General features: G+C 51.3%; 3 protein-coding genes across 3 annotated transcripts; all 3 read right to left on the reverse strand.

The window, feature by feature from the left end:
• NCLIV_021190 (conserved hypothetical protein) lies at positions 1–2,410 on the reverse strand (the record flags this gene model as incomplete). The annotated part of the gene is made up of 10 exons (XM_003882314.1): positions 1–269; positions 691–773; positions 937–966; positions 1,117–1,161; positions 1,281–1,329; positions 1,445–1,492; positions 1,605–1,655; positions 1,778–1,831; positions 1,956–2,000; positions 2,137–2,410. The coding sequence occupies 10 exons, from the start codon at positions 2,408–2,410 to the stop codon at positions 1–3; spliced, it is 948 nt and encodes a 315-aa protein (XP_003882363.1).
• A 1,845-nt stretch (positions 2,411–4,255) lies between these two features.
• Positions 4,256–12,735, reverse strand: NCLIV_021200 (conserved hypothetical protein; the record flags this gene model as incomplete). Its single annotated transcript, XM_003882315.1, has 7 exons — positions 4,256–5,371; positions 5,720–5,813; positions 6,177–6,301; positions 6,936–7,057; positions 7,561–7,797; positions 8,496–10,727; positions 11,241–12,735. The coding sequence occupies 7 exons, from the start codon at positions 12,733–12,735 to the stop codon at positions 4,256–4,258; spliced, it is 5,421 nt and encodes a 1,806-aa protein (XP_003882364.1).
• A 4,108-nt stretch (positions 12,736–16,843) lies between these two features.
• Positions 16,844–20,219, reverse strand: NCLIV_021210 (isy1-like splicing family domain-containing protein; the record flags this gene model as incomplete). Its single annotated transcript, XM_003882316.1, has 7 exons — positions 16,844–16,876; positions 17,220–17,345; positions 17,829–18,017; positions 18,475–18,585; positions 18,888–18,998; positions 19,606–19,750; positions 20,077–20,219. The coding sequence occupies 7 exons, from the start codon at positions 20,217–20,219 to the stop codon at positions 16,844–16,846; spliced, it is 858 nt and encodes a 285-aa protein (XP_003882365.1).
• Between the last annotated feature and the right edge of the window lie 721 nt (positions 20,220–20,940).

The raw sequence follows: 20,940 nt of genomic DNA on the forward strand, positions 1-20,940 counted from the left end.
TTAGTGATGAGGCTTTGCTTGCGCAGTTCTGCACTCGCACGCAAGCTTCATCGTTCCATCGGCCGTTGGCTTTTTCTCATCCGGCCCTAGTTCTGTCACTGGCCGATGCGCTGTCTCAGACACAGCGTCCACATCTCCCCTTTCTTCTGCTGTCCGAGCTGCTGCCTCGGAAGCCACCTGGTTACTTTGTGGACTCGTAAATCTTGCAGCCAGCGCATTCCAGCCTTCAGCAACCTTGTCTCCCGCGTAGTCTACAGCTTCGCCTATTGCTGCATGTGACATACATATCAGTCGCATCAGTGTCAGATCCCATTGCTTCCAGTGCATAGGCTTGTAACCAGATATGCGTATAGCTCCACGCTTAAATGAGCTGCACTTGGGAGTATATACTACCAGTTTGACTACTCCTTTACATTTTGAATGCCTGTGTTCACCGGATCCAAGTTCTATTGTGTACCAGAGCGTAGTGAAGATGATAACTATTGTGGAAATAGAACCGCTTCTGCGAATGCGTGCGTTCAGACGCATTCATGTGCATGTATACCAATATACTGGTCTTTCTGACAGCAGCAAGCCCCCTTTCTCTTTGATGCAGAGTAGCCGTGGGCCACTCTAGGAGCAGTCATTGGGTTCCCAAGAGGTGGGCACGCTCCAAACCTATAAGCATTTACTTCAACGTCTTGTCCGTACCTGATCCCCAGCTTTTTTTGTCGGCGTCTGACTCTTTCTCGTCTGAAGATTTCTTGTGTGCGCCTCCTAATGAGAGGAAAAAACTCATAACACTTCGATTTCCCCCACATCTCGATCTTTCGAAAATATTTAGCGACGGAACAGTGTGCTTGAGCGACTGACTCGTGCTCACCAACGCAGTCGCTGCCCTCAAGCACCAACCTTTTTTCGAGGGTCAGCCAGTATCTTCATCAACAACGATCTTACCCGCTTGTTTCCCGTCTGGGCGCAAGAGCTCTATACAGCATAACAGAAAGCACAGGGGTCGAGATCGAATGACAAATAGGGAGACAAATACCGCCTGCCGCGAGGTTCGCCTGTTTGTACAAATGGAAGGACGATAGGGGCCGCGAAAGTTGTCCTCGATTGCTGCGACTAAGCGCTTACGGCTCTTGACGTGTCCGATAAAGCTCTCCAGGGAATGGTGATCTTCTGAAGAAAAGCAACATGCCCGTGGCAAGGGTGCAAGGCATCATGACAGCAGTACAGCAGCAGCTAGCTTGCGAGGCGTATAACCATTTGTGAGAGTCTGTATCTCGTGAAACACGTACTTTTGAACTTTTTCCACAGAGAAGGTGTATGATCGAGGTCCAGATGCTGCTACTCTGAAGGGAGAAACCACAACGCAAGCGCGGGTAAGGAAAGGTCGAGGGAGTTTTGGCAAGCATGGAGTAGGAATCGTCGAGAACATGTTTCTAATAGGTGTTCCACTTACGAGCAAACGGTTTGATCCTTTCCCGCTCTTCGTCAGTAACTTTTATATCTGTAATGGCATATACCACAAAGACGGTCGACGGGAGGTTCTCCTAGTGAGGGCTTGTGATCGCAGGCTGCGCTCCCCACCATATCTACCGGTGGGAGGAGAGCTGGCATACTCTTTGTCCCAAGAAGTTTGTCCAGAAAATCACCAACTTGTGTTCCTCGGGCTGAGAAAATGGGTGGACAGAAACAGAAATATGAAGTGGAACATGTCAGGCAAGCCACTCGGAAAGAGATCGCAACTGAGTTTCCTGTCTGCAGCCAACAGGTATACGAACTTGGGACCGACCTTGTTCTGCGTGCCATCTTTCTACGGTCTCTTCAGGGTTTAGCTGCGCTATTCCTGCGAATAAACCAACATTACTCGTGCACAGGGATGAAAAGTGCAGGCGTTCATACGCGGGAAGATCAAGGTACAGGCGCCGCACAACGTGGATATTTGTCGTTCCGCAATGTGGCTTACGTACTTGCAGCCGCACTGACTAGCCCTTCTTCGTCCGTCGTCGCATGTACTGAAGACAGCAGAGCGATACACCGCAGCCCCTTTTTAGACCAAGAACGAATTTTACTTACGATTCTTTCATTTTAATGTCAAAACGTAACAGCATCACGGTACGACAATTCCCTATCTGTGCGGCCACTACTCACTCCCATGCCCCGCTTGCTCAGCGAATGAACGCATATTTTCGTGCCCTTCTTCCGCAGTTTCACAATCGTCGGATTTCGAGCCAGCGCTGAGATGTGAACCTTCAGCGTTGGCAAAGGTGCCAGTCTTGTCTTCGTAGCCTCGGAAATCCTGACCTGTTGCTCGAGAGGGTCGTAGTGCCTGTGCCTCGTACAACCCTCTTCTCCCTTCGGAGAGGAAGAGAGAAAACAGCATTGTGGCACTTGCCACACAAAAAAGCTGATTCGGAAGCAGCATTTTCGTGAATTATTTCTTCTCAAAGAAACAAGAAAGACTGGAGGCCGGATTTTCGGCACTGTAGTTTTGATACTCGTTACTGGCGATCTGTGCAAACGGAACGAAACAGAACACTTGCCGCTATTTGTTACAGAGCAGGATTCACACTTGAAAAGTAGAGGCTGTTTTACCTTGGAAAAACACGCAATTCCAGAGGGCTCGCGCATGTACAAAATCCTTTTGAAAGGGGAAACTGAAAATTACTTGCGTTTCCCGAAGACAAGCAAGACAGTTCACTGTCTCCCACACGCGAGCTGGCTCGATCTCAGCGCAGTCCTTTGGTAACCGTTCTTCTTGTCTGGTGGCTAGTCAGTCTCGGATTTGTCTTCAATACCAATATACTACAGCTCCGCATAAAACGAGGCTATCGCGATGTTCATTCTTCCGCACTGTCGTTAATCAGTGCCTGTGCTTGATCCTGTTCTCCTATTCTGAGGTCTCATCCTTCCTAGACTGTCAAAGTCTATCAGACGTCTCTCCTACTGCAATCCTATTTTATCTTCCTTCTAACTTTGGCCATTGAAGGCTATCTCTACACGTATACCATGTGTGGAATGTCACGTATGCTGGGGATACTGCAGAAAATGAACAATGTCGTGTGTTGCACCGGGTGTGTGAAACCTTCTGCACATGTTCCATCGCATATAACTTCTCCTCGATATGCCATCGAGCACATGCGTTACACTTACATAAGGGAGCCGTTCCCGAACAAACGGAACGTGTTGAGGTGACCGAATCACGTTTCAGAAAATACAATCTGTTCAAGTTCCTTTTGTTTCCATGAACGGAGTTACATATTTGATTAGGTTCGCAAATTGCTCTCAGCACGATGAAACTTTAGAACAGGGAAAGCGCTCAAGTTTCTCAGATGAAATGCATTAAAACGCTGCATACGCGACAGTAGAAACCGGTGTTACAGACAAACAAATATCCGAAAGAAAGCCTACACACAATTCTGTAGACAGACTCAAACGACCGAGGTGCGCCAGCAGGAAGTTTCGTCCAGTTACGATAAACAAGAACGTTCTGTATTGTTATCACAATACTTCAAGCGAGCGTCTAGCGATACGGTTGCCACGTTGGTCTACACAGCTAAAGGAGTTAATGATGCCTTATCGTATGTCAACCTCACTTCCTGCTTCCGACAGTCCATAATGTAATTATCTGGGCGATACAGACATGTCATCCCGACCTAATTATGCACGCGAGGGGAAAAGCACGGCTCCGTACGGCAATAACTGAACAAGAACAAATCCTAGCGCCTGACGCGGTTAACCCCCGGGTCAAGACCAGCCCACCATATCCATGGAGTGAAGAGAGCACCCCAGTGGTGATACTGTTGGGACGTGTGCATACCCGTGCAAGCTTGGTGCCAAATAAATGTATCAGAAACCAGATATCACAGTACTCGCTCAAGAGTGATTCAGAATGAGTTTACCATGGCGCTCCTTAAAACTGAAAAACGAAACATCCTCGGTGTAAAGAAGGGTCGGCTACCAACAAACGGGTGCCGTTGGTAGTCCTGCTCGTTCACCCATGAAGTGCATGAGAACGGAAACATCCAGTGAGATTCCCAAGGATTTCCAAACAAAATACGGAGACCAAGAACTGGCCCGCAACTGCACTACGCTCCCTGTCACGTTCCCTGGACTTTTGAGGGAAGCAATATGTGCAAGCTCCTTTTTTACGAGATGTATTAGTGCCCCATTCTTCCGACTACAACAGCTTGAACAACCTTGTTGCATATCAGAAGTTTACGTTTTCTCTGTATAAAAAACTGTTACCTAGCCCGAGTTCTTTCTCGCGTTACAGGAAGTCCCTATGAGAGGAGTGAGGGTACAAGCAAAAGCTGCCGCTTTGCCTCAAGTGTTCCACACACTCTGCCACCTTTCTGACTAACTCCGTGTTGTGTTCCCGACTGAGAGCAATTGACTCGGCGCGCCGATCATTAAATCCTTGAGTCTCGCCACCCTCACGCTCACGCTCGTCAGCCAACCCAGCATCCGCCAAAACTTTCAATCTTTTCTGATCTAGCAACGAAAGCAATTCAGCTACACCTAAGCTCGTCAGAAGCTCAACTGCACAACAGCTACATCCGTCTACACCACCAATCTCCAGTTTCCCAACAGCGCCTTTTCGTCTTCTCGAACCCAACTCCATGTCACCAGCATTATCGCCCTTCGCAGTTTCTTTTACTTCTTCCTCTTCATATCGGCCGGCTCGTCCGCTCGCGTCTCTTTTCCACTCTCCTGATGGTCTTTCTTGTTCGTCGCCACTTCGTACGCGAACCGACGGAAACATTTCGGCACAATGACTGCTGTCACTTTCACACAGGGAGAGTGTGTCCAGTTCTTCTGTAGGTTTCGCCGAGCATGCCTCTGGAGACACTACGAAGTCTGCTGTCGTGCTGCTTCCAGCCTCTTCTCGTTTTCTGACTGCCTCGTCCTTCGCTCCCTGCGGAGCGTACCGCATATTGCCTCGTCCGGTAACGCCGTCAGCGGCTGTACCTCTTGCTTCGAATCCTCTTGCGCCGTTTGACTGAAGAACGGTGTGAGAATTCGCCACACGCGTTCCTCTGTCCCTTCCTCTATCTTGATGCCCGAATAGCCTGGTTCCCATGCGGTCGGAGCGCCACCGTTTTAATGCGGTATCTGCTGCGTCTGCTTTGCTGCAATTTAACATGCTGTACGATAGAGGTAGGTCTATGCGGGCGTGTTGGCCTGCAGCTACCTCGCGTGTTTTAGCTCGCGAGTTCCAGCAACAAACTGTGAGGGAGCGAAAACCCAAATGGCGGAGGTGGTGGACAATACTGCCTTTTGCCGCAGACGGCCTCCGGTGGTGTGAGTGACAGAACAGCCTTTGGGGACATACCCCGTCTGCGTGCAGCACGCGCTGCGCTACATACCAGCCCGCGTACAGAACCTGAAGGGGACACAAAATGCGAGCCGACATATACGCCTCGCGAAACAATAAACGCACAATTCGTCTTGGGAACGTAACCAGATTATATATATATATATATATATATGCCCGCTCTTTCGAGGCACGTGCCTTTTCACCAAATACTCGAAATATATGCGCCCAATTTCTTCATGTTATGTACTGTGCTATAAGATTGAACGTGAGGCACTGCAAGAAGGAATAGGCTTCCTAAAATGTCCAACATGTGCATGGCCGCGGACGTATTCGCTGAAAAATGGTTTGACCACTTGGCGAGATTTTTCTGCTTATCGTTTTCGCTCAATTGCCTCTCGTGGAAAGAGTTCATACTTCAAACGTAGAGAGAGCCTCGACAACTGGCCAAGCGAGTTTCGAACTCTCCTGGCGCATGAGATGGAAGCAAGCAGCTGTGAATACGGGGCTCCTGCGAAAGGACCATGACAGGGAACATGGGGACAAAGATGAGGTCAAAAGGTGAACAGAGCAGTGCTGGAAGAATACGAGAAGACAAAGACGGAGAGCGAAAGGGGGACGTGGTGTACGCTGAAGGAAGAAATGCGCAGCAAAAGGAGGACGGAAAGCGAGACTACGCAAGTGAACCAGACAGGAGAGTACCAAGCCACAGAGACCTAGCACGGTCCCAACATGGGGAATAACGTAGATGAAGAGAGCGACGAATGTCACCGTAGCGATACCTAGCTGCCGTATTTGTTTCTCCAACAGAGAAATGCTACAGCAGACAGTACGCTGAAAACTGAAAAAAAGAAATGCAACGTTTCTGCCTTACTTGGATTTGCAGAGGTCGCAAAAATCGGTGAAGTTCACATGAAGGCTGAGTAGGTTTTCGTAGTTTAGACGCCAAGAGAGCATCTTGATGAACCGTTGCCGGAAGATGGCACAGGTCGACCGAATCTGGTGTGAATACAGCAGAGGAAACCTCGGGAAATGATGTGATTAACGGAGCCTCTAGCAAGCAATGACTGGAAGTACCATGCTGGTCAGCGAAGAGCGTTGCCGGATAGACGATTGAGCAGAGGAAAGTCTTGCAAGCTTCGAAACATGACCACGGGAGAGGCAAGCCGATGACGTCAGCTCGAGAAGGGGGAGGCACACGCAGAGGAAAGAGAAGCAGTCAAAGAGGGCGCAGCCCAAGAGCAGAACTAGATACAAACGTTCACAGAAATCTCAAGTGAAGAAGCGATGGAAACTCCACATGAAGACTTGCTACGTGAGAGCCACGCAAGCAGCCGCCGCCCCCTGGACGTCACAGGATGGACGAGACGACAGAGAAACTGAGGGTAGCCGGGATCGAGAAAATGACCAAGAAGATGACGAGGACAGTCGATAGAGTGGAAGAAGACATGAAGCTAACGATGAGGAAGGGCAATAAACGTACGAAACGTAAGGCAGCAGGACGCCGTTGAGGTCAGGACAGAGGACGGGATATGCTGAAGAAGTGGATATGCGAGCAAGGCAAAGCGAAAGAGTAGTGAGACAACATGAAAGGAAGTATACATGACGATAAGAGTACAAGCATGTGGCGTACTCGTTCCTCCACAAGTACGGTTTCTGCCTCGTTTTCCTCCTTTGCTGCTCTGAGTTCACCATCTTTCATCTGCGGAGAAAATCGACACGGATTAAATAGCGCCTTTTGGAAAAGACAAAAACCTCATGTGCCAAAGAGAGACAGAGACAACAAGCATCGATAGTCTCCTCTCTTCCCGTTAAGTAAACGAACCGCCAACGAATACAAAGGACAAAAAACTGCAAGCGCACCACGTGGACGCAAAAACGTCTAGATGCATGTTGCCTGCAACATAGAGGCTTAGCTGGCGAGCTTTTGTCTACAGTCGCAACTCGCCTGCCTTCCCTGGCCTCTAAAGGAAAAATCGACTCTCACCCACCAGTACGACCTGTGGCTGGACGGAATTCCGTTTGTTTTCAATGGCCTTACGGCGCCAAATGTAGGCAATGACCTCCCTTCCCACCTATGTACATGTATGTGTTGTACTGTTCTGTAGCAATACAAACGTATACTTGTATGTGTTGTAGTGTTCTGTGGCAATACAAGCGTCTACATGTGTGTATGGATATTCTTTTTTTGCCGTGTACCAACGACGCTAGCAAACGAATGATATGCACCGTTTGTTTGTTAAATATCTCGCAACTACTCACCGAGACGAGAGACGGCAGGAGGGCAGGCAGCTGAAGATCCGCAGGCGTCACGGTACGCGGTAGCGGCTTTGGAAGGTTTGCACTGAGGAAGCTGAATATGGACCGAAAAGACACAAATGATGGGTCACATGGCAGATACGAACGCCTATTCCACGTCAGGGTCTTTCGAGGGGAAACAACGAACACGCTTTGTGGCTGTCCACGCTTGAGGAAGGAAGGAAATAAACACAAAGCTCGGAGCAAGTTGAATCGTAAATTCCTGCCATAGCCATGAAGACAAAAGGGGTACGTGAGCATCGTGCTTCTGCAACTCTGCAAAACAAAGGGGTGAAACTACGAATGCCACCTCAGCCATGTACGATAATCAAGTGGAGAGGTAGACGAAAGACGGAAGCCAGTAATGTCTTGCCCACCAATGCTGGCATTCCTAGGCAGTGGAAAGGAGTACAACGCCATGTGCACCTTATGGACCATATGAAACGAGAAGCGAAAACGCAGTCTAGGATCTAAGACGAACACAGGAGGATGAAAACACAACTGGCAGAGAAGCATTCGCATCAACCATTATTCATGTCACTTCCAAACTTGAGAACGCGTGGAAGGGAAAATGCACACTTGAATTTTCACGCTTGACAACCGTGTAAAGCCAGAGAAGGAGAGCTGCTTTCTCTATCATTCCTAAGCTCTTTAGCTGTTCGAAAGCATGGCAAAAAAATATCATCGTGAGATTCTGCGCTTCGAGAGCAAAAGCCTGAAAGACAGAGATGCTCTGCATTTTAATAATGCATTAGGAACTGAAAACGACGAATGTGTTTTTCCACAACTCGCGTGTGTACACAAAGGCACAGCAAAGAATATCCATGGTAATCAGCCATGCGTGGCACTTCCAACTTCAGGCAAGAGAGAGGAAAAACGCACTCGGAAATTTCACGTCTGGAAAGGTACGGGAGGGCAAAGCATAGGACTTCTTCAACTTCATCCACGCTCAAGCTGTGCGCCGCCTCCCATTTGCCGTATCCAACAAGAAGGGTGCAGAATGCTCGGTGTAGTTCAGCCTCTCTCTTTGACTTCTTATTTAATGCAGTGTCATCTTGATCAGGCCGCCAACTGCCCTTTCTTGGAATTCTTGCCTTCTCTCCAAGGGAAAGCAAGGAACAATAAGTAGAGGAGCGCGGAGATGGCAAACGAGAAGAACACCAAGGAGAAGAACAAAGACGTGGAGCAGAGGAGGAATCAGACGGAACGGAGACTGCTGTCTGACAGTCGCCTTGGTCAAACACTGTATTTTCTTCCTCCTCTCCTTGCCCTGTCACATTCGACTCCAGAGGCGTGTCGACCTCTCTCTCAGGCCAGCATCGACAGCGAGGGGGAGAAAAAAGCGTTTCTTCTTTTATCTCCGTCCTCTCATTTATTCCCTCACTTTCACCAGCCTCTCCATAGGCAGGTGACACGCACTGGCAGCAGGATCCATCACCGTGTTCAGGCTTCCTCGCCGTCTCACAAAGAGAATCTCGCGTGCCTGCCTTGTAGACCGCCCTCACCTCCGTGATTTGCGCTTCCTTCACCTCTGTCCCCTGGAACCGCATGGCTGGCCCCCCTAGAAAACGCCCCCTTGCTTCGACTCTTTCGTTTTGAGTTCTTCGTTCTTCTAGGATTTTTCGCATCAGAAACGGAAGCTCCCGCTTCATCTTTCTGAGCGACATTCGCGCTGCGATAATCGCTTCTGCTTCGTTCATAAGAAACCGCCGTTTCGAGGTGAAGTGTAGCAAATCTAACAGAACGTCTCTGTCGTCATCAGGCTGCTCATTTTCGTCCGGTGAAAATGCGGGAGAACCTATCGTTAGCGTTCTTCTCTCTCGTCGACTCGCCACGGTTGTCCACGTCTCACCGGCCGACCGTGCCCTTTCTTCTGTCGACACTATAGCACAGTCAATAAGGACGTCGCGACTCTGTGGCACGCAGTCCGAGTGAATGGATCCAACTGTCACCTTCGCGTTCATCGCCGGGGTGCCCTCCTTTTCGGTGGGGCCCCGTTCGCCGTTCCTGTATTCTCCGCCTACTGCTGCGGCTCGCGTACGGACGCCAACAGGACAAGGCACACGCGCAGGGGCCTTGGAATTCCCGCTTTCGTTCGGGAGACTGTTACGGCGACAAAGCAAAGCTTCAGAGTTTTCTTCGACATCCCGATTTGTGCGCGGAAGGACAGGGGCGTCAGCAGGTGTAAGATTAGCTGAAAAAGGGAACCCAAAGGACGAAGAATCAAGAGACGAAGACACAGCCTCTCCGGCCGCAGTTTGCAGCATCATGCGAGTCGACGGGGTGAGGTTTTGCCGCTGCTCAACGGCTTGCTGCTTAGCAGCCACCAAACAGGCAATTTCAGCTTCTCTTTGTTGTCGGTCAGACGCTAACGCAGGAGCTCCCATATTGAGGCCGCCACGCGAGGCTGGCAATGTCCTCTGCTGGCTACCGGCATGTTCACTCAATCCCCTTAATTTAACTCCTTTTTCTGTTTTGCGGTCATCACCTCCCTCTTCTTCTTTTTCGCTAAGCTTCGTCACTCCTTCTTTTGACGTGCCATAACTAGCTGCATTCGGCACAGAGGATAGAGGTGAAACACCCACTGGGTTCGTGAGCTTCCCGCTGTCACATCGCCACGACTCGCGGGCCTTTTCCTGCGAACCGGAAGACAGAAAAAGGAAACATGAGCCCAGTTTGGCTTCGCCGCTGCTCCCTGCAAGCACGCAAGACGGCGCCCCGAGACGCCTTTCTTCTCTCCCGATGGTCGTCGATCTATGTTCAGGCAGTTGCGACGGACTGGCAGAAGAAAACGCCGGTGGGAGGCATGTAAACGAAGAGGCATCCGCCGAAGCTTGATGATTGGCGAAACACGAAGCAGTCGATAGAGGCAGAGAACCCGGTCCTCCTATTCCTGTTTCGCTCCGTCGAAATCGCACCTCGCCTTTTTTGGCCTGTCTATGAAGGCAAGACAAATGTGGCAAGCATCGAAACCGTCGAAGTCGAAGGAGGGGCACCGGTCCCCATTCTTTGTCTGTTTTGCGATCTCCGCCTGCACAGGATCGAAAGAGAGAACTACAGTGAATTGGAGCGCCTCCTAAGTCTCGCGAAAACGCCTGACGTGACGGAGGAGGAAGCTCGCCACGCCCTGCAGCAGCCAAAGAGGCAGTTGGGTGATGGGCCACTGCGAAGGCAACATACCAAAACGGCACAAAGAAAAAGGGACATGTTGAGACGGTGGCGACACTCAAAATAACGAAAAACCAGGGTAAAGAAAGCAAGAGAGCGACGACGCGAGAGACGACACGGGGTAAGTCGGAGCAAAAGCGGGAGAGGCGACACAAGCAGAAAACTCGTGTTTACCAGTCGATATCGCGAGGTAGAAGCACAGCTGTATGCTCTGTAGCCGAGTTGATGCAGATAAAATCAGAAAAGTGACGTATGTCAAAATCAGGGATACAGACGAAGACAGCTGACAGAGGGGACGTCTCTCAAATATTATCGTAACCTGCGTCTATACCTTCCGGTGTGTATATAGATCCAACCACAAATATAAATGTACGTATGTGTATAGTACAGCTAACTGATCGTATCAGTGACTTTTTTTGCAACTGTCACTGCAGGGGCGGTCGTATGTGAGAAAAGCCGTAGGAAAACTTACCTGCAGAGGAAATCGCGCTGTAGATATCATGAATTCTCGATCCAGTTTTCCGAGGACGAGACAGCTGCAATCGAGACCCGCTTCTCGTCGTTAAGCACACGTTTTCCGTTCGTCCTCCCTCAATTCCGTCCCTTTTCTTTCTCTGGACTCGACCACCGCTTTGTCCATCTTCCCGTTCTGTATCTGGTTGTTCTCGTCTCCCTTGCCCACTTCCTTCTCTTTTTGCTTCGTTGTCTGCCTCGCCGTCGGTTTCATCTTCCCGTGATTCCTGTAGTTTTCTTTGTTCGTGGCGTGAGGTGCCGCTGTAATTCACCTGTACAGCATTGCCTGCGGCAACGAACGCCGGAGCTCCCCCTTCCCCGCCTGTTCGAGTTTCTCGAGTGCTCGTTCCCATGTGTCCTTCCCTGCGGCAAGTAACGTGCGCACCCTTTGAAAGCCGTGCTTCCCTCCCGCGTGCCGGTCTGTCCGTTTCGTTGTTGCCGCGTTTCGTTTCTTTGTCCTTGCTCGTTCGTACCTTTTGCTCTTGCGCACTGTTGCCTTCTTCTGTAATTGTGCTGTGCCAATTTTCTCCTTCCTTGTACTCTCTCGACTCGTCCCGCGTCCTCGTGCCTGTCGAGCCCTGCTCTACGTCTGCTCCTGGCCTTTCCTTATTTTGAGTCTCCTTCTCCTCTTTCGTCATTTGTCGCCCAACTTGATCTGCATATCGGTCGCTTCTGCGCGTCGAAATGGCCTCGTCTGCGGCGTCCGTTTTGCACCTCGTCCACGCCTCTCCTGTTCTCTCCGTCTGCTGGCCGTCACTCTTACTCGTTGTGCGCGTTTGGGCTACACATCTACGGTCTGTCGTCCCTTCCTCTCCTTCGTCCCTGCTAGTTTCTTCCTTATCTCTTTCTTTCCCTTCGTCTGCATCGTGTTCCATCTCTTCTCCCTTCTCCTGAAACTGAGACGACCAGACCCCAGCCTCACAGTAGGGTGCAGCATCTCCATCTTGCTGTGAAACGGAGACAAAACCACCATGTTCTCGTTCTCGCTGACAGTCTGGCGAAGACCCAAGTCCTTGATAGAAGGGACTCAATGCCTTTTTCGCGCGTACTTCCGCTACCGAATTTATCTCTTCCCGTTCCGCCTCTCGGCCTGACAGGCGGAAGCCCTGTTCTAATGCAGACAAAGGACGGTCGCATTCAAGCACGTCAGGAAAAAGACAGGCATCTCTAGCTCTCCCTTTCTGTTGTTCATTTGCTAAGCGCTCGTCTTCTCGTTCTTCGTCTCGACGTGAATGATGGCAGTCGTCGTTCGAAGCAGATCCAAAACGAGACATGCTATGCGGTTGAGAAAGAACGGACAGCGATCTCTCCTGCTCGCTTTCGGCATTTCCATCTCCTTCTTTGTGGGACTGAAGATGGCATTGACCTTTCACAAGCGATAGGCGACACGATGCGTCGGTGCTGTCATACTCATGGTAACCGGATTCACATCTGCCTTCCCCCAATTTTTCCATCTCCGCCATATCTTTTTCTACACAACCGAAACCAGGCCGTTCTGCGACCGGAGCTGCACAGCGACGAAGGTCGTCGATATCCTCGATGTCAAACGCTTCCTCGACGCACCTGGCAACGCGTCTTACGGACCGAAACACCCGAGACTGATCTTCTTCTGCTTCACCTGCTACGGCATTTGTCGTCGTCTCAATGGAAGAAAACCGAGGCGGCAATATAATTGTCAGGCCGAAAAAAATTCTGCCTTTTTTTCCATCTGGCGCCTCGCAGGATGGACCGCCGTTGGGCCGTTTCACGTAAGCGCCCGGTCCAGAGAAGGTAAGACACGCCTCATCTGCTCCGCTGCCTCTTTCCCCGTTACCGTCTCAAAATAGAATATGACAAATGGATGCCTGAGAGAGACACGACCCTGACAGAGACCGCCTTCTCGTTCACCTCGGATCTCCCATGGTCTCACGCTCTGCTGTCCTCTGGAGGCTGAAGTAGACGTGATTCACCGCCAGGGTGTATGAAATGCAGGGAAGAGGGACCCACAGGCTTTTCCTCCCTTGTTTTCTCTCATTGGTGAGGTTTCCGTGCTTGTCTGAATCACTGCCGTCACTCCTCGTGTACACGAGAGCCCTGCGTTTATACGCATATGCAGAGTTGAAGGAAGGCCCCACGCCTTTCGCCAGTCTTCAGAAATTTGCTGGAGTTGCATGTAACATCCTGGGCTCGTCGTCCCCCGCGTCATCACCTCATGCCCGCTGTGCAATGCTGACACATCGCCGGCTTTCTCTCTCCCCCTCGTGTTTCGAAACGGCGATACAAGGGCACCTCAACTGGCTTCCCGTCTTCCGCCTTGTTATTCTTGGAAGGTGAGGAAGCAAAGTTTTCATATACGAGAACTGAAGCCCGTATACATTCTCTCATCTCCCATTTGTTCTTTGGAAAGGCCCACGTCGAAAACGTGAATCACACTGTGACTGCTCCTCGCTGCTCCAGTCTCTGTCGTCCTAAGAGAGGAGATGCCAACCGATGAAGTTAGGAAATCAAAAATGAACATGTTCCCGCGGATACACAAGCGTTAATGCCAAGGCAGTTTGTCAGCTTGCTGGGGAGAAGTTCAGCGCAACGCTGGCGAAGAATCAAGCGGCAACTGATCGGGGCGGCGAGGAACAGGAAGAGGAAGCCGAGGAGGGGACATGAAGCACGAGTGCGCAGAACCAGTAGCCGACGTAAAAGAGGCGTGACACAAGGAGATGGAGACGGACACGGCACGAGACGGGGGAAGGCGACTAGCTACGAGAAAATGCAGAAAGCAGTAGAGCAGAAGGAAGAGGAGTCTTCAGCAAGTATCGTGTGGAACCGTGTCGGCCTCAAGCAGGCGGAGACGGTCGTGCAGGTAGGAGCAGAGAGGAGGAACGAGGCAACCTGAGAAATGATTCATGGATCCCGCAGTCCTTGGTCTTCTGGAAGAGGTAAAACGAAGGGAAGAGAGGCACGCGTGGGAGGTGTTTCCTCTTGCCAATCACCCGAACGTCTGTGGAAACACAGCAACTAGCTAACGCGGGGACGGGTGGAGGCCCCAGGATCTCTGTTCGCCACACCCAAAGAAGAACGCCCTTCCTGTGCAGCGGCGCAGAACAGCGAAATAGGTTAAGAGAGAGTGAACGAGTTGGCGGGAGTCGAGGTTTCTCGTTCTCTGCAGAAAAGCCAGACACAACCGAATGAAACGAAGCAGGTCGGGGTAGAAAACGAGAACGGCCGAGAATCGATCGTCACGACAACGGCCTTCGAAAACCGAAGGGGAGCGACGTTTTCAAAGATGGAAAGGAGGCCGCCGCGTGGCAAAACAATGCCCTAAAACAAAGTCCCAATCTTGACTGCGGTGATTCATTTCAGGACTGGCAACCCTACCAGAAAGTGAGTTTCCACCGGCAGGTTGTAGTCGCGGAGCTATGAGTTCTTAAAGCAAATAATTCAATCACAGAGCGTCACACTCGCAGAGAAAAGACAAGACGGAGAAAGACTGGAGGAACGTACGATGAGGTGACACGGGAATGAGGATCTAAGCCTGGAAAGCGTGCTTATCCGAGAGGCCGAGACGGCTTCGCGGAGGAAAACCCGGGCATGTTACCACATTCGCAAAATAGATTTATGGCTGCATCAGGCAGTTTCGTCCCCCTTTAAGTCCACGCTGCACGACACCATTGGTCACCCATGGTTATCGCAGTATCCATCAAGGCATGTAGCGAGCGCGAGTCGTCCAGGAGAGTGTCGTCGCTATTTAAAAAGCAAACAGCACAGTGCCTGAAAATGTCACAGTTCGAGCGCAGCATCTTGCAAGATTGCCGCAACTCTGAGGCGGATGTGAGGGAAATAACACATCTAGCGATCTGTGTGCATGTGCAGAAAAAGCGTGTTTCAAAGTGTTTCCTCCTTCATTGCAGTAGCACTCGAGGCGCCGGCTTGTTCGGGGCGTCTCGGGTAAGTGACACGAAGGTGAGACCCCTTTCGTTCTTCGATGTCACTCTTATGTGTTTGCTTGAAGAAGAAGAAATCACGGGAATGAATGTTGGCGCCCTGACAGGGTGGCTGAACAAGAAAGGCAAAAAGGCCACTCCGCTTCCTCGAGGAGCTTGGGCCAGAAGAAAGGAAGGAAAAAGCGCGTGCAGATGCTTTGTCTCTCCAGTGGCCCCCAGGCACAGACAGCGGCACTGACTGGTTGTGGACCTCGGGCGTGCCGTTGGTGTTCTAGTGACGGCCGACACGTTTCGGCTGAAAAGACGTGAACGTGGACTGTTCTTCTGCTCTGCCTTCGTCTAGATATTTTCAACGTTACTCGTGCGAAAACACCGTTTTTTCGAAGCCGAGGAGGGGCTGTTTTCAACCAGCGTAGTAGCACCAACAAAAAGGTGATACTGCCAATTGTGGCGGCTCTAAAACCCGGAAACGAAGAACCGGTTTTCTGTGCAAATCTACACTACATCCAGAATGCCTACGGGAAAAAACTGGATCTACAGCTCCACGTCAATATGTAATGTATTGGCACAAGACCCTTGCATGCCGTGCACCCGTTTTCGACTGCTGCGATGCCAACAGCGTCTGCTATACGTCGACACTCGTCAGTTGGTTTCCGCGGTGTCGAGAAAAACGCAGGCCTCAGCCAGCTACGAAGAGAAGCACAACGGTCTACGGGGACAGACACAAAGATCTGAAGATAGGTTTCACGTGCAACCTGAGGTGTGAGCGACAACAGGTGTCGACGACCCAGCAAGTATACAGCTTTAGTGAAGCAACCCGTGACATGCGCTGCTGTTGACGCCAGAACGAGGCGCTGTCTATCGCGGCCGACATATCGCCCGATCCTCGCTTGAGAAGAAACTGTTATGCTCACGGAATGCGAACGAATTCCCGGTACACACTGTGACGAAACAGGGATATTGGCTTGGCAGTGTCACCAGGATTGGACGCACACCAAGCGGCGGTGAAAACCACCTTTCTCGTGATAGCTTCTAACGCCATGTTGCGGGTTCTCGTCGCTTTCTTGGGACGCGAAAGTAGCAAAAAGATTCGAAAGGAGAGGAGCCCTACGGCGGGCAGGTTCGTCGTCTCGCTGATTTTGATTTTCCGTTTGTGATTCCGAGGCGGGAGTTAGACAGGACCCAACTCCGCGTCACGACACTCACCGCTGTCAAGATTACTTAGCTGAACCACTTGAAAAGTGCGCCGTTTTTATAGAGAGAGAAATAGAACAGAAGGACCAAAGAAGAGAAGGAAGACAAGGAGAGAGTGGCTTCGAAGGACGACGAAGAGAAAGACCGAAAGCAAGGCCAAGACAAACCAACAGAAAAGGAAGCAGCGAAGCCCTACGCATGCCCTTTTTCAGGCACATACACCCAGGACTGCACAGGAGGAAAACGGAGGGTCAACCAGCGTAGTGCGACGAGCAGTGTGTGGGAAAAGAGGAAATCTGAGCGCATGCGAAGACGACCCCAGCAGACAGGCGGCCACCAAACGGCGTCCCTCCCCGCCGTTCGGAAAGAAGCCCCGCTGTGGCGGCGTCTCCCACTTGCTGCCTCCGTCTTGCTACCCGTATTCGTCTCCATCTCACACAGGCTCGGCCCGCTAAGTCGACTGTGAGGCAAGCGCTCGTGACTCCTGGAGCAGAAAACGGACACGGAAACGAAAGCCACTTTCGCGCCCGGCACATCTTCTCTCTCCGTGCTCTTTCTGTCGTTTATCCATGGCACTGCCAAGGATAGAGACACGCGTGGGCATGCTTGAACATATACAAACACAGTTGTACAAGTCTGCATGTGAAACGCGTGCATGCTCTCTGCACGGACGTGGACAACTCCGAGACCCTCATCCAAATGCTAAATGATAGTGTCCCGTGCCCAAATATACATGTATGCGTAGGGCTCTCCGCCTCACATGTCTCTCTCCTTACAGATATGTGCATGTGCAGACACAGTGTATGTGGAGAGTGAAAGTGCATTACCTTTTCTTTTTCTCTTTGTTGCGTAGACACGTATTTTTCCAGAAGCAGTTGCTTCTTCCGCTCGACCAGCAAACGCGCAATGGTCTCCGCACTCGGGACGTCGACGTAGGACTGGAACTCGGGAGCCTGAAAAAACGCACAGCAACAATTTTCTGGTCTGACAAAATCTGCTGCGACTGCTCCCCAACAGGAGGAGTCCCAACACGGGCCTACATACAGTGTTCAGACACCGAGAACTAGAGTGACAGTTGAGCGCAAAGGCCATTTACGGGCCATCACGCATGCGAGAGAGGGGAGGATACTGTTCTTCGTTCGTCTGTACGATCCCTGCGCGAAGGCTGCTCACACACGCTGTGTACGTCTGTACATCGAAGCGTTGGCGGACGTACATCTGCACGGACATTTGTAGATATTCAAATCCATGTCTCTCCTGTCTCTCGTATCTGTCTATCCTATCTCTCTGTCTATGAGGTCCGTAAAGAGACCGGCAGACGAGGCGATAAAGAAACCGATCATTAACCGCACAGACACATGCGGATCTCTAGGCATGCGTATGGTGGTAAACGCGCGCAAAGAGGTTCCCCTGCAGCCCGTTCTTCTTCCACTTACGCCTCCAGAGGGTTGGGAACTTGCCGCCTGATCACGTTTCCTTTTCTTCGATTCGTCGTCGCTTTCTGCATCCGCGTCTCCAGCTAATGGAGCCGCTCGAACTCGCTTGCTGCTCTCTGATGAGCCGCGGGATTCTTGTCGGAGCTCTTCTTCCCGCACTTTCTCTGCCAAGAGAATCTCTCCGTCTTCCTGCGACGGACAACCGAAAAAGCGTAAGAAACGAGGGGAAGTGCATGCACTATACGCCAGGCGCGCGTTGTTCTGCTCCGCTTACACTATCCGAAAGCCCAGGGGCCCGGCCCGCCCCGAACGCGTAGGCCAGCGCAAAAGCTCGTCGCTGGTTGTCTCCCCTCCTTGCGAACGCGACTTGCGACTCCCTTATGAGACAAAAACGAGAACGACATCGAAGTGGGGGGCGAAAGGTTACACAACAGACTGACCAATGCGAGGAAACTGGAAGAGCTGAATGAGAGCCTAGTTGGGGAATTCTAACGCAGAGTCCAAACAACCGCCGCCGTCTTTTCCTTCGCCGCCCTTCAAAATCTTCACTTCCATCAATCGCCCCCCCCACTGCGCCTCGTTGTCGACCGACATGAGCACCGACCCTCTCTGTTTCCTGTCTCGGCTTCTCAACGTGACTGCCTACCTCGTCCCGCCACCCGTAGTAGTCGGGCGTGATGTTCTTGAAGAGCATCGCGCGCGTTTTGCGAGGCTTCTGCTGCTCGGACGCTTCCCGTTCCAGCAACTCCCGCACGCCCTGAAGACAACGCAGCCCCACCCGGCAGGGAAGTGCAGAAACGCAACTCGTGAGGAAAAGGCGGTACGTGCAGACGCCTCTTCACACACTTGCAGTCGTGCACAGATCCGAACACGTCAAAGCCGAAACACACACACGCACAACCACACGCAATACATGTACATTTTTTTTCTACAACCCAAACACACACATGCATATATATATATATATATATACATATGCATATACTTGGGCAGGCAATGTTTTTGTATGTCGAGAAGAAAGAGGTAAACGAGATGCCTCGCGTGCGCGACGGTTCTCACCTTTAGTTCCTTGGCAGCGCCAAAGTACATGTATCCATCTGCGCCGGCAGCGCTCATTTTACTCATGGCCTCCAGGGCTGTCGAGGACGCCGAGTAGTCTGGGCCTCCCAGCTGAGAGAAAACGCACAGAGTGGCGGAGAAAAGACGAGAAAACCCGTCACCTAAGGGCTGGATTGCCTTGCGGGATCCGCTGTCTTTTGAACTGGACTCTGCATCTCGTTAATCGCTTCCGGGTGCCGGGTTGCCGAGGAAACGACACCGCGAGGGCGAAGAAGCCGAGAACGAGCCGAGCCTTAGAAATGCACCGAGAGGAAGAGTTTCGGGCATGAAAAGAGGAAAAAGAGACGGCGCGAGAGAGAAGTGGAAAGGGGGGGATGCTTTAAAATGGAGAGAAAAAAGCGGGCGGGGCACACAGAGAATCCTGAGATGAAGCGCAGACTCCCACGGAAAAGGCAACACACATGGGAGGGGGGGGGGCGGAGAGGAGATGCTAATCCATGTGGAACGAGTGCGTGACAACAAGAGACATACAAAAAAAGAGTTTTCGGGAGAAGACGTACCTACAGACACAGAGAGAAACAGAGAGCGACAGAAACAGAGAGAGACAGATATTACACCGGAGCGAAACAGAGAGACAAGGAGAAAGAGAAACACAGAGGGAAAAAGAGAGAGATTGGGCCGGTGTTCGCCTCAGTTTGCTGAGGGGCTGTCTGCTTACGTCTTTGATTCGGAATTCCCATGCCTTTTTGACGCGAATCATTCGATTAATGTCATCGTTTAAATCGCGAATTCGATGTTCTCCGAGACTCGCGTCCTGGACCTGCGTGATCATTTTCCCGATCTCACGCATCACTTCGCTACGCCTGCAAAAAGACGACAGACGAGGAAACGGAACACCCGAAGAAAAAGCTCTTTCATTCCACTCAACCTCCGACATCTCCATACACACCACATTGCAAGCATACGCATATGTATATATATAGGTACAAGTGCAAAAATACACATGTACATATACAGACAAATAATCACGCATAGGCATATATTTGCTTGTATGTGGGGATGACTTATACGAGGCTGTTTGTCCATCAACTGTTGATATGTCTGGGGAAGTATGTGTTCAGATCCCCCCTGTTTCGGCCTTGGTGGACGGCGCTCTGGTTTTTCTCCCCGTGGAATTCCTCTTTTTTACCATTTCTCCGCCTGTTTCAGGTCCTGGCAGGAGTTGACGTCTCGGGGGCGTCGCTCGCGGTTTGCGGCGCCTTTGACGACCGCGTCCTTCACGGCGAGCCACTTGTTCAGCACTGCATTCGCTCTCTCCGCATTTCTCGCCATCTTGCCAAAGGAGAGGAGAAGCCGGGACAGACACGGAGAAAAACGCTTGGAAAGAAGCGGAGTATCCCCGCACGCGAACCGAGAAAGAGTCGCGCGAGCACGACACGGACAGCCCAAAGACGACGACAGGAGCGACACAGCCGCTGCGGGAGAAGAAAGGCAGAAAACAAAGACGAAAAAAGAAGATGGAGAGGAAGAAGAGGAGGAAACGGGAGAGGACGATTAGGAAGAGGAAGACGCGGAGGAAACAACCAAAGGAAAGACGAAGGCGAAGGTAGACGCAAATGGCGATAAAGCGAAAAAAGGGAGAACGGCGCTGAGGATGGCACCTAAAGTCCAGTGCGCTTGACGATATGAAGGAGGCAACTGTAGAAATTTGTGTTTCCCAGTTTCTCAAAAACCCCTCCTGGACGTTTTGTCTCGCCTGCTTTTTCGCCGCCCCGGCAGAGAGTCAATAGAGCCACACAGGCTTTTCACGGCAAAATTCCCCCCAGACAAGAAAGCCGAATTCCCTTCCCTTGGTTGCCGACTGAATGTCCCGGAAGCGTCCTTTTCAACCTAATAAGTACGGAGACCCGGAGAAGAAGGTGGAGAGTTCTCCCGTGGCCTTCCTACCAGTTTATTCACCCGGGACGAGCGCATGCACGTCGTCGTCGCGGTGGAAAAAAAAGAGAAACGCGGGCCAGCAATCTCCCTCTGCTACGAATCCATCATTAGTCGC

This window comes from Neospora caninum, chromosome VIIa (genome assembly GCF_000208865.1).
Source record: "Neospora caninum Liverpool complete genome, chromosome VIIa".
NCBI lineage: Eukaryota > Apicomplexa > Conoidasida > Eucoccidiorida > Sarcocystidae > Neospora > Neospora caninum.